Here is a 14,267-nt window from a genome sequence, read left to right on the forward strand (position 1 = left end):
CACACGAGAAATGCACTTGATTGTGGGTTATTGTGATGGAGGAAAAGCAATGCAACATTGTGGCGGTACAAGGGTAAGTGATTTTCTCGTTGTACAGATGTTAAATTCTTTTTACACTTTTCTGAATGTTAAGAATGTTGAACTATTACTAGAGACATTGCCTCTCCAGTTAATAAAGGTTTGTATGAGGAAAGAAAACTAGCTTCAACCCCCCAATAATATATATAATATCCCAGAATGGCTTTGACCTAAAAGCTTGCGCTATATTTGTGAACATGACTCTACGAGAGTCATTTTTAGAATGGATTACCAGAAAGTAGCAACTTGCCATTATGATTTCTGCCGTGTGATTGTTCATGTGTTTGTCTCATTGTGGCTGTTTGTCAAACCTTTTTCCCATAAACCCAGATTACATGTCTGGTTGCCCTAACATACACACACATGCACACACACAAACACCTTATTATACACATTTTACAGTTGAGTAGCCCACATAATCCACACAAATTGTAGTACACACGCACACACACAAACGTGAAGACAAACACATTACAGTCTACCAGACTCTGACTCATGTTGACCTTGCATGACCAAGTATGATAAAGCAACATAAGTAAAAAAAAACATTTGTAAAGAAAAGAATTAGCTTTGTGTTAAATCATAAAACGGAAAATAAAGGACTGGCTTTGGGGGAGAACATTCCTTGGTAAACTGTCACTGACAACCAAAACCCAAAATAGAACCAGGGAGGTATTTTAATTCTATTGTGGTCGGTATGAGGAGCAATGGAATGACTTTTGGCTGCATGGTTTAAACAATGTAACATTCTTTTTGACATAACTTAATGACCACCATTTGTTTTAATCCAACAGTTGTGCAAAGCATGCTCACAGTTGGGGGGGAAAAAGTTTTCATCGTTGCGTTTCTTTTAATTGAATGCAAAGCAATGGACAGTGATACAGAGTGTGAAAGGAAGAACGAAAGTAGGCCAATCAAAGTGCTCAATAGAACGTGGGAGTGATGTGTGCAAAGACACACACAAGTGCAAATGGATTTGCTCTGCTCGTGTTTCTAAGCAACCTTAAAATCCCGACTCGTCTTTTACTCCTCTCAGTGCCTACAACTGGCTGACGTAGCAGTGAAGATGGGCAACATGCTTACAACGCATCCATCTCAGACAATGTACACCTCTTCTTGTAAATACAGTTTTTTTAAGGCTGGTACAAAAAGGTCAGATTGACACAGTCCACTGCTGAGACCTCGCAGAGCTCAACACCAAACGCGACGTTTTTTCTGAACAATGGACGTGGTTGTTCTCTCCCACATAGCAGACTGAATTAGCAATCATTTACTTCCATCGGGCCGCATGCCCAGCCAAAATCACAGTGATTCATATTTGAATTTGCAAGAAATACCAAGGACATCTGTCAAATTTTATATCGATTCTATTTCCCTTGAGCTCTGTTTCCACATACTTTGTAACATCATGTGGAATGTAACTTACAAGAATACACAAAACTAGTCTAGAAGAACTCCACTGCATCATACTGAGAGAGGGTTCTAATATTTTGACTTGCTATATGGACTAATGAGCTCTCTGTATGAAAGAGTACAGTCCTACACTATTGCAAACTACAGTCACAATAATCAATACAAAACATGTTAAGAAAAAAAGTTGACATTCTTATTTTGTATTGGATCTCATTTGATCAGGAAGATGAACAGTAGATATAAACATTCTACACACCTCTGTTCTAATGCCAGGTTTTTGTAATGTAAAAAAATTAGAGTAAAATAAATTATTTCAAATGTGACGTATAACCTGCATAACCCAATTGAAATATAATAGATTTTTGATTCTTTTTTGCTGGTTTTTTTTTGTTTTTTTTTAAATAAAATCTAACTGTGCACACCCTCTACTAACTGGTATGTCGGTATGTTCAGAATGAATCAATCACTTTCAAATTCATGTTAAATTGGAGTCAGCACATACCTGTCATCATTTAAAGTGCCTTTGAATAAGTCCAAATATTTTTCAGTTGTTCTAGTAGGCTTTCCTTGACTTTTTGCTTTCTAGCAGAGGCCTCCAGTTTTTGTGCTAACACTGACTAGTCTTTTGAATTGTTCATCATTCCCTCCACCTTGACCAAGGCCGCAGTTCCACTTTAAAAGAAACTGCCCCAGCGCATGATGCTGATGCTTCACTGTGGGTATGGTGTTTCTATGGTGATGTTACACCCTGGACTGGTTAGCAGCTAATTGCATTGCACATATAAACAAACAAGCACTCACACTCACATTCATGCCTATGAACAATTTAGTCTTCAATAAACCTAACATGCATATTTTTGGAATATGGTAGGAAGCTGCAGTACCTGCGGAAAACCCACACGAGCATGGGAAGAACATGAAAACTGTAAACAGGAAGGCCAGTGCCAATGTTTGAACCCTTAACCCCAGAACTATGAGGCAGATGTGCTAACCTTTAGGGTATTGTAGCTCAATTTAATTAACTTTACAGTAATGGCATTTTAAAATATTTATTAACTAAAATCATTTTAATTGAAAATGGATCTTGTAAAGAAAGCAGAGGCCGCTCTGATATTTTTCCTTCATTAGCTTATCCATGACTTAAGATCAAATATTGCTACACACAAAAAAAAACATGACTGCTAAGAAAATGGTGCTTCTGAATGGACTATTGTACAGTGGAGCCCCTAAAATCATGCAATGTGGAATTTGACCCAAATATCTCTGGAAAAATAGGCATCTAAAGTCTTCAGAACCGCCCTCAAGCAAGGCATCAACATACCTCGAGGCTTCAGCTCGGTGAGCAACTAAATGTTAACTTCACGTGTTTTGCCAGTGAGAATGACAAATCTATGTCCAGGCTGCTCAATACAATATGAATAAACAAGTTGATATCAATAAAAGTAAAATGGAATAAACACGAGCTGTGTTTAGTCCTAATGAAGAGGTTCACCTCGCAAGCACAAGCAGTAATGCGCCCTCTGCCACACATTGTCAAAGTTAAGGATGAGCAAACAACTTTAGCTGTAGGGCGGTTAAATTATTTTTATAATTGCATGACAGTTAAGAATGTTAAAAAGCATGACGCACTAAGTTGACTTCTTATCACCATCCTCCCTCTTGTCTACACAGTCTGTCACATCTCATCTGAGGGTGTGTAGTTTTAGGTTTCTTACAAAGCAACTAGCTTTTTATATTTAAGACTCTTAATAATGTTAAAAACAATTTTTAATATTCTCTATTTTACTTAATGATTAGATTCAAATGTCTTTTCATCCCCCCTCAATGCTGTACATGTATTTATTTTTACTTGTATGGTCGTTTCTGTATTATTAATGCAACACAGTGTATATGTGTGAATATTGCTACTGCAACACGGGCTGAAGAAAGCAGCAATCTATCTAGCAAGCGATCAATCGATCTAGCAAGCATCACTTTCCACTGCTCGGCATGCTATGCGTCAGCAAATGTTGAGTAGTACTTTTTTTTAATTAACATTATCTGTACAGTTCATAAAGTTTTATGTATTGATACTGACTTACATTTGAGTACCGTAATTTCTCGTGTATAATGCGCACCCCCAAAATTGACCTCAAAATTCTGGAAAAACCCTTCTATCTATGCATAATGGATTTTTACAATGCATGATTTTGCTTCTACCCATATGATCAAAACATGAAGTATTATCTGTATTTTGTTAGTTTTTTTTCATAGAATTATTCTGAAGTTAAGCAGTTTATTTGAATACTTTCTTGTTGTTGACTTGCTCTTTTTTTGAAATTCACAGCCCTACTTTTATTTAGTAAATGAGAAAACACAGTTGTGCTCATATGTTTTTCATTTTACCCTAATGCGCACTTGACAATTTTTGGGGGGGGGGAAATGCGCATTTTACAAGAGAAATTACGGTACATGCCGTTGCTGCATACTGACACTTGACTATGCCTTGCAATTTTGATGAAAATGTCTTTTATTTTACTAAACTATTGTTCAAAAATACAAACTTTTATTGAACATGACAAAAGTTTCAATCAAATATAACACTCCTTTTCCACGCAATCAAATATTGTGTTTAAAAAAAAAAACATTTAATATTATATACAGAATAAATTTAATTTCAATAAGTATAACACTTGATATTATTATTGTTATTGTTATTATTGTGTTTTATGTTAAAATTTGATGGAGTATAGAACTCTACCAACAAGAATAGCTTGGAAAGGGACATTCTGGGCATTTCCAATCCAAATAATCTTGCAAACCTGATGAAAGGGCATTAAAGATTCATTCATTCATTTTCCATACCGCTTATCTTCACTAGGGTTGCGGGCGTGCTGGAGCCTATCCCAGCTATCTTTGAGCGAGAGTTGGGGTACACCCTGAACTGGTCGCCAGCCAATCGTAGGGCACATATAAACAAACAACCATTTGCACTCCTATTCGCACCTTTGGACAATTTAGAGTCTTCAATCAACCTACCATGCATGTTTTGGGGATGTGGAAGGAAACCGGAGTACCCAGAGAAAACCCACGCAGGCACAGGGAGAACATGCAAACTTCACACAGGCGAGGCCGGATTTGAACCCAGGTCCTTAGAACTTTGAAGCAGATGTGCTAACCAGTCGTCCACCACATAAAAAGAAAAAAAATGACTGGAAGTGGACCTTTAAAGGTTTATACTTCGTTTTGCCTGATGTGTTATAGTATTAAGGGAGCGTAGATGAAGCCATTTGTAAGAAGAAATATGTGCTTGGTTGAATATACGCCGTGTGTAATTCTATTTATTGTGTGTTTAGTTTTACAGTAAACTTCAACAAGAGTGTCTATAAACAGCAGGAAGCAAACACACTTTGACTCTTTTTGAAGAACTGTTTACCATTTGCTCAACTGTAAACTGTATACTCAGGGTGGACAGAATAGTATATAATGTATATGACAGGCTGGTATTAAGTGTGATAGTTATCGGAAAATTTTTATGAGTCCGAGTTAGAGTACAGATGTACAGTATTGACACCAGTTTCGCTGCATCCCTTCCTTTATGGCCAGTCTTTAACGGTGCAATGGATGAATTCCAGTTACATGATTTCCTATTAGAAAATACTGTAAATGAATCTGAACAAATCAGCTTGCCTTCAACCTTGGCGGGTTCCACCGTTATGGAGCTCATGTTTATCTTGACCGGAGGGGATTGAGAGAACGTCATTTGGATTATTTGCAGTATAGGAATACCTCTGCTGTACATTCGATATTCCACAGAGGAGTTTTGAAACGCATGTCATGACCAGAGGTGGGTAGTAACGTGCTACATTTACTAAGTTACATTTACTCAAGTAACATTTTGGATAAATTGTACTTATCATAGTAGTTTGAATGTAACATACTTTTTAGTTTTACTTGAGTATTTATGTGAAGAAGAATCGATACTTTTACTCCGTTACAATGATCGACATACCGCTCGCTACTTTTATTTGTCCATTATTGCGTGTGCGATATATTTTTAGACTTCATCATCGCGTTGTTACGCCAATCCAACGTGATTACTAGTGTCATTAGACTCCAACTCACCAATCAGACGGCACAAGGCAGTCACATGACCGCACACAAAGCCTTCGTGGGGCAATCAAAGTCACTCATTTAGGGGGGAAAAAAAACTGAGTGTTTACGTTGCAGACTCCAAAAAACAACAGCTTTGTCATGCAGTGTAATCTTAAATTATGACTGCCCAAACATGGATACTTCAGCCCACTTCTAATTTGAGAAAACAAAACACCTTGCGGTAAGTAGTTGCTCTCTCTCTCTCTCTCTGGCACACGCTCTCTCGCTCTCACACACACACACACACACACACACACACACACACACACTATCAATAAGTCAGCAAACAGCTTCTTAATTCAGTCATTTAAGTGAATAAAGCAAATAAAGTTTCTGTAGGGCTTGTCTTGTTGGTTTTTGGACAGTGCCAGGTGTGTCTGGGCTCCATCTATCCATCCATTATCTGAGCCGCTTCTTCTCACTCGGGTCGCGGGCGTGCTGGAGCCTATCCCAGCTATCATCGGGCAGGAGGCGGGGTACACCCTGAACTGGTTGCCAGCCAATCGCAGGGCACATACAAACAAGCAACCATTCACACTCACAGTCACACGTACAGGCAATTTAGAGTTGTCAATTAACCTAGCATGCATGTTTTTGAGATGTGGGAGGAAACCGGAGTGCCCAGAGAAAACCCACGCAGCCACGGGGAGGACATGCAAACTCCACACAGGCGGGGCCGGGGATTGAACTCCGCTCCTCAGAACTGTGAGGCAGACACTCTAACCAGTCGTCCACCGTGCCACCTGTGTGGACTCCAATATAAATAAACAAACAAACAAACAAATAAATAAATAGTGGCACATCTGCCTCACAGTTCTGAGGAACGTGCCTGCGTGGGTTTTCTCCGTGTACTCCAGGTTTCCTCCCACATCCCAAAAACATGCATAGTAGGTTGATTGAAGACTCTAAATTGTCGGTAGGTATGTCAGTGGGAATGGTTGCCCTGCTATTGTCTGGCAACCAGTTCAGGGTTTACCCCGCCTATCGCCCACATTTAGCTGGGATATGCTCCAGCATACCCGTGAGCCTAGTGAGGATAAGCGGTGTAGAAAATGGATGGATGAATGGAAGTTACTCATTAGTTATTCTTTAGTTGAGTAGTTTTTTCACTAAGTACTTTCTTACTCAAGTAAATATTTGGAGGACTACTTTTGACTTTTACTTGAGTCTTATTATTATATATTAACAGTACTCGAGTACAATATTTGGCTACTTTACCCACCTCTGGTCATGACTAAGTCAAGGTGGAAAATTACTCCACCGACTAGGACAACCCTAGAAAAGATGACTCTTCATTTCTATTGTGCTCATCACATTACCCAACCACACGCTGTAAACATTCTTGACTCCATTCACCAATCCTCTACTTCGTAAACTTCCTTTGAGAATCCAAGTTAACCAGGAACTTCCAGACTTTTCCTGTTTGCTGTTTAGCTCTGTTGCCGCCAACACCACGATGACAGCGGATGAGTCAGACAAGTGGAGACGCCTCACTTCCTGTGAGTGTTCAATATGTTAGACTGCGAGGCAGAGACAGATGCATTCTTGCCAAAAGATGGATTAATCATCTGCAGGGTGAAATGTGCAAGTAGAGAACTGCAGTATTGTGGCCTTTGCTGGAATTTAGCCCAGCATTCCCACACTGTGGTCCTCTTAAGTGAGTAACTTTCAGGGAAGTATGGTTTCTGCTGCGTTTTTGTTTCACACCGCTCCAACGCCATCAATCATGGCTTCTCGACCTCATCCCCTGACTGTGACCTTATTTTTCTCGAAGTGCTACCTTTCTCGTGGCACCGCCAATTAAAGATGTCAAAGCATACCATGTCACACTGAGCTTTTCCCATGTGTTTTCTGTTTACAAAAAGCACACAAGGGGCTAGGGATGTGGGGGGGCTAAATGGATTATACTCATACTCTGATTCAAAACTGTTTGGTTTACTTTTGTTTTTCTTGCAAAAATATCAATCATTTGTGCAGCTCAGAGGTCAAGAGAGGCTGCCATAAATCATCCACAGCTGCCAAAGACGTGCACGGCCCTCCGCCATGTGGGCACGCGTGTACGCGCACTTCTTTCTTAGTCACGAGCATGTGTTTTAGTACTTACATCAGTTTTCCTGAACTTGGCTTTAAGGCTCTTCATGTTCGGTCTAGTAGTCCATGTAGTTGCTTGCTCACTTCCAGCTGGAAGAAGGAAGAGGGGTGGGGGGAAAAAACACACAGATGTTGAAGCACCGACTCGTTTGAAATGTTGTTTCTCGAACATATCTTTTAATTTGAGGTGTCCAGCAGCACAGAAGTAAATCAACATTTTAAATTTGATCCCACTTTTACATTGGACTTATTCCCCAAGCAACAGGCAATTCCGAAGTAGACAAAGCACATGCTATTCTAATTTGAACCTCACTGCAAATGGTTTCCAGCTTTCTATGGTTTCCTCCGATGTTTTAAATCACCTCCAAACCCTTCGGGATCTCTGGCAACTGTATTTCTGCCTTAGTTCCCTCAAGCAAGCGCCATTTTTTTCTTGGCCGAGATGACCTTGTCCATGATTTACCTCTGAAAGTATCCCGGTGAGCATTGCATCCTTGCAACGAGGCTACTTCATTATGTTTCCAGGCTCTCCTGCAGCTGCTTGTATTTCAAGCATGTATGCAATGCTCGGCTATTTGAATGTAAGTTACCTGCCAGTGTTTGGCTCTTTAAATGAATGCAGGGGGAGAATATGGTCGCATTTTATTGAGTATTAGAGGAGCAGACACACATTGATGTTGGGGACCACATATTTTTAGATATTAGAGGTTTTATATGGAAAAATATGGCTGTAAAGTAAAGCTGGGTGATATGCCCTTATAATAAAATCAAGAAAAAGAAAAACTACTTCCTCTTGAAAATTCTTCCTTTTAGTCAAAACATGTAATGTGTGTAAACAGGACCCTTGATGAATTAACATTTTAAATAATTTAACATCATAAATGAAATGTCAAACTGCATGGCTCGGCTAGTCCATATGTACGACAGTAACTCTGCACCCCAGCTTTCTCACGCGCTTATGTAGCGTTTTACAGGTGAGGCAAGGCGACCTTGGCAAAATATTTGCAGCTTGGAACCACATACATCAGCTTTGTCATGTCTCTGCTTCTCCAGCGTACACATGGGCACCATGTTTTGGAAATGTTCCGCACGATTGACTCTGTGATTGCCTTCCACTGCACTCCTTTCTTGTCATTTGGGAAACAATGTGAAAAGAATTCTGCTCATTGTCTGCTTCTTAGCGGCAATTAAACTTTTTGGGAAAAAATAGTTGCAATGTTCAAAAGTGAGTGCACGCATCTCAGTACAATATGGCAACAATAAGTAAATAATAATAATGAAGTGTACACAATGTATTGCTTTACTTCACTGGAGAACTTCTGACTGTATAGCACTTGTGTGACAGTTATGAAAGTTTAAACGCACTATGCATAAAGTCGACTTGCTTTCACCTTTTACACTTGTTTGACAGATGTGAATGCTAAAACGCACTACGAATGAAATCAACGTTAGCGGTGAGTACACATATGAATTGCTGTACTTCACCTGGTGACTTCTTTGTACACTTGTAAGAAGGTTCAAACCATCCATCCATGTTGGAGCTATCTTTGGGCGGAGGCGGGGTACACCCTGAACTGGTCGCCAGCCAATCGCAGGGCACACATAGACAAACAACCATTTGCACTCACATTCACACCCACGGGCAAGTTAGTCTTCAATTAACCTACCATACATGTTTTGGGGATTTGGGAGGAAACCGGAGCACCTGGAGAAAACCCACACAGGCACGGGGAGAACATGCAAACTCCACACAAGGGAGGCCGGATTTGAACCTGGGTCCTCAGAACTGTGAGGCAGATAGATGTGCTGACTAGTTGTCCACTGCGCCGCCATATTCAAACTAGAATTCCAAAATTCAGAGTTCTAATTTAGCTGTGGGAATGAATGGGACTTTAAGGGAATAAATTCCTAAAATTTCATAGTTCCTATGGAAAGTTTCCAATTTGGAATATTTCCAAAATTCCCCAGCTTGACTTTCCATTGAAATTAGAACTTTACAGAAATTTACTAGGAATTTTCCACCCGTTTGCATCCCTAGATTAAAAGCAATATGCATTAAGTCAATTTGCTTATTACCTATTAATATGCAGAGGTTAACTTCTTTTTAAACTTGTATGACAGTTAAGAATGCTCAAGGGAACTATGCATAAAGTTGATGTTAGCAGTGCATACACAAAGATGGATTGCTTTACTTCACCGGTTAACTTCTTGCACTTGTGTGACCATTGATAATGTTACAATGTTACTCGAAACAGACTGCACAGCGACCGTTTGACCCTCTTATCTGATTATGAACATGTTTGCAGATCTACGTACTCCCAAGAATCCACAAGCCGGTTAAAGTTAACTTCCTTTTGTATTCTGCCAGCTAAGAGTTGTAAACGAAGAGTTTCCCATTTCAAGGCGAACAAGACTAAAGTAACGTGCATCTCCGCGACCGAACCACTTGACGAGTACGAGACTGCAGCAAACAATTTGAACGAACGTCCGAATTCCGTGCGATTCATTTGCCGAGAATGCATCTACTTACCCTTTCTTGTTTTCTTTCTTTTTTCTTTTTTTTTTTATGGAGTCGCGGAATTCTCTTTTTAGGAGCCAAAAAGCGGATTAGCGAGCGAACAGCGAGTCGTTGTTCTGCCGCCGCTCGAGTGGGAGGATGCAGAGAAAGCAGAAGAAAACAGTGCGGGCGGACCGAGCGACACACTGGGCCGGCATACATTCAAAGTTGGGGCTGTTGGCGCCCCCCTCCCCCCTCCCTCCACGCACAAGGCTGCTGGCCGCCTCTGTAGTGTGACGTCACACGGGCTCTCGTGACCGAGGAGTGGAGGGCGTGGGCGGGCCCGGTGGCTGGGGGGCGTTCGTGCCCTCCATTGTGCTCCATTCACGATCTGCTTGCGGGGAATTTGCTGCTTCGCATTACAACGGAGTTTCCCCAACCTTTATTGAGCCAAGGCACATATTTGACATGATATACTGTAGAAAAATATGGCACACCACCAAACAAACAGAATGTCACAAAAAAGTACATACCAGCGGTGTCAAACTCATTTTTTTTCACCGGCCACGTTGTAGTTACGGTTTCCTTCAGTGGGTCGTTACGACTGTGAAACCATATAAATGGTAAATCGCTTCATCATATGATGCAATAATTGAAATCAGAATTCAAGGACAATTATTAGTTTGTTCAGCTGTCTCAACAATATTTATTAAATATGAAAGTTAAAAATGTTGATAGAGATTTTAGCAAGAATCATGAAAGTTGACACACATGATTTGCTTTCACGGACCACATCGAGTAAAATGATGTAGTGGGCCATATCTGGCTAGGCCTTGAGCTTGACACCAGTGGTCTACACCGTAATATGGTACCTTGACTTCGGAGTTTAATTCCTTCCGCGATCATGCACGTAATTGGACAGTGAATATAAAAGTCTACACAACGCTGTTGAAATGCCAGGTTTAGGTGATACATAAAAAATGAGACCATGATAAAACAACCAAACTTTTTCCTCCATAATTTGACATATATCCTGTACAAATCATTTGAGGGGGGAAAAAATATCAAGAGGGGAAGTAGAACTAACTGGGATAATGTGGTTGCACAAGGGTGCATGCCCCTCTCATAAGTGGGGATGTGGCTGTGTCCACAATTAGTCCCCAGACTCTGCTTCCTCATGGGAAGGCATGTAGGTGGAATTGTCCAGCCGGTACCCATTAGCTGCCTCCGGAGTCCCACGGCAGAAACGGCCCTATAGGACTCCTTCTTCAGCTTGACGGCATCCCTCACTGTTGGTGTCTAGCAACGGGTTTGGGATTGCCGCCATGACAGGCACCGACAACCTTACAGCCACAGCTCCAATCAACAGCGTCAACAATGGAGGCACGGAACATGGTCCACTCAGACTCAATGTACCCCGCCTCCCCAGGGACATCGGCAAAGTTCTGTCGGAGTTGGGAGGTGAAGCTCCTTCTGACAGGAGACTCTGCCAGACGTTCCCAACAGGCCCTTACAATAAGTTTGTGTCTCCCAGGTCGGACCGGCATCTTCCCCCACCAAAGGCGCTAACTCACCCGGCCGGGCCCCAAGGGTGCGGTCCCGGCCACCAGGCGCTCGCCTTCAAGCACCGACCCCCAGGCCTGGCTCCAGAAGGGGGCCCCGGTGTCCCACATCTGGGCAAGAGAAACCTAGGTCCATTTGTGTTTATCATCATAATGGGTCTATGAGCCGTCTTTGTCTGGTCACTCAACTAGGCCCCGTTTTCCATCTACCATGGGCGTAGGATCATCGGGAGTTTTTTTATTTGCTATTGTGCTTCGTTATTGTTTTGTGTTTTGCACTTCAGGGCCACCGTAGTCTTGGGCCAAAGTCACGTAATACTCCGAAATCCACAGATAGCTGGTCAGGAATGCTCACACCAGATTGTTGCCTTCATTCCCAATTCACAGAGAAACAGACTTCACTGTCTTTGTAGCAGAATCCCCAACAGCCACAGGCACCAGGAAACAAAGTAGCAGAACTCGAGGTCAGAAGCAGAAGGAACAGACAAACGTGATCATGTTTTGCTTTCATTCAATAGACAACGTGCTTTGGCCACCTGGGGGCAGTATACTACAGAAATATAGATATACTATACATGGAGAAGCGGCACGGTGGCCGACTGGTTAGAGCGTCAGCCTCACAGTTCTGAGGACCCGGGTTCAATCCCCGGCCCCGCCTGTGTGGAGTTTGCATGTTCTCCCCGTGCCTGCGTGGGTTTTCTCCGGGCACTCCGGTTTCCTCCCACATCCCAAAAACATGCATGAATTGCAGACTCTAAATTGCCCGTAGGCATGACTGTGAGTGCGAATGGTTGTTTGTTCCTATGTGCCCTGCGATTGGCTGGCAACCAGTTCAGGGTGTACCCCGCCTCCTGCCCGATGACAGCTGGGATAGGCTCCAGCACGCCCGCGACCCTAGTGAGGAGAAGCGGCTCAGAAAATGGATGGATGGATGGATATACATGGAGATTGTCTCAGGTCCTCAGTAAGCCTAAGTCATATTCGTCATTCTTCGCCAAGGAAAAATAATATATAATAATATGTGTTGCCCAACCGTTTGTGTTCAAATATCACCAATGCTATCCGTTAGCCTGTTTAAGCCGTTTTTAGGCGTTCGCGTTAAAGTGGTAGATTTTAAAGGCAAAATTATGTGGTTGTCTTAAATACACAAAATGTAATTCTCTTAAACAGTAAACTTTACTTGGAAGTGGCAATGAACAGCTTGAAGCGTCATTTTGAAGACTTGTTGACTGTCTGCCAAACTGCTTCTTGTTGTGAAGTGTTAGATCGCAAGTCAAAACAGAAAATCAGCAGAACGGCAGCTCGTATCTGGCAAAACTCACAAATCGGTTCACTCGTATTTGAAGGCACCACTATATTTTGGAATTGGGCTGAAAAAAGTAACAGCGCACCAGTCCTGAACAAGCCATACATATTGTTCTTGACTGAGACATGGCTACTGGGAACCCCATAAGAACACAGCATAGCCTTAGTCTGTCTGCTTGACTCATTCTGCATTTGCACCTTTATAGAATTTGCGTTTCGTTTCTGTTGTTTTGCTTTGAAACTATGCGAGTTAGTTGGTGCATGTAACCACACTGCAGTAAAAGTATCGATGCAAGCAGCAACGTGTCAAAGCTGTAAAACTGCATTGACTTGATCTTACTTGATAAACTCGGATAAGCCTGTTGCAACCTCACAATCTGTCACAAAGACATACGCAAACATGTAATTTGAGTGCAAATATATCAATAAAACAAAGGTGAGAAACAAAATCAAACGACCATAGAGCCCTGGAAAGAAATTAGGTCACTGCAAAATGATCAATTTCTCAGATTTTGTTTCAGTAAAAAGAGCATTTGTTTTATTCTATAAACTACAGACAGGTCCCAAATTCCACATTACAAATAATGTCATTTAGAGGAAATATAAACATGGTAATAAAAAAATAAAATAAAAGAAAACTAACAAAAAAGGTCATAGGTAATGTTTTTCCCCCCCAGCACTGTATGTTGTTTGTGCACATGTGGACACCACTGACCTCTAGTGGAGATTCTGAGTCAATGTCAGCATAAGGTGCCTGTGAGACTTTCCCATTCATTCATTCATTCATTCATTCATTCATTCATCTTCCGTACTGCTTATCCTCACTAGGGTCGCGGGCGTGCTGGAGCCTATACCAGCAATCTTCGGGCGAGAGGATGTGGGTGGAATGTTGCCGTTTAAAACAAGTTCACAGATTTGACAAAACGCAAAAAACATTGGTAGCCATGATGTCCGCTGGCCGGAAGCGCAGCCGCACTGCAACCCTAATAATTGCCCCTGCATTTGATTATTATAGTTTTTATGATGGATAACTCGTTTTGTACATAAGTCGAGGATAGAAATTGTGGCAAGCTTTCTCGGGCCGCATAAAATGTCATGGAGGGTCCGATCTGGCCCTTACCTGAGTTTTACACCTGAGATGTAGCTGATATAATGCATTTTTTAAATGTTTAAACGTATATTTTACC

General features: G+C 41.5%; 1 protein-coding gene across 5 annotated transcripts in view; it reads right to left on the minus strand.

Annotated features, from left to right (window-relative positions):
• rai14 (retinoic acid induced 14) overlaps positions 1–10,479 on the minus strand; it is a 46,437-nt gene extending 35,958 nt beyond the window's left edge. For 2 of the 5 annotated variants that reach the window (XM_061800024.1, XM_061800023.1), the window contains exons 1-2: positions 10,247–10,478; positions 7,730–7,806 (exon numbers count right to left, since the gene is read on the minus strand). In XM_061800024.1, coding sequence (XP_061656008.1) covers positions 7,730–7,765 — 36 coding nt within the window. In that variant the 5' untranslated portion in view covers positions 7,766–7,806; positions 10,247–10,478. Of the gene's footprint in view, positions 1–7,729; positions 7,807–10,246 lie in introns of all 5 variants that reach the window. The other 3 variants (XM_061800022.1, XM_061800021.1, XM_061800025.1) reach the window with 2 other exon arrangements.
• Positions 10,480–14,267: the final 3,788 nt, after the last annotated feature.

This window comes from Phyllopteryx taeniolatus, chromosome 15 (genome assembly GCF_024500385.1).
Source record: "Phyllopteryx taeniolatus isolate TA_2022b chromosome 15, UOR_Ptae_1.2, whole genome shotgun sequence".
Taxonomy (NCBI): Eukaryota; Metazoa; Chordata; class Actinopteri; order Syngnathiformes; family Syngnathidae; genus Phyllopteryx; species Phyllopteryx taeniolatus.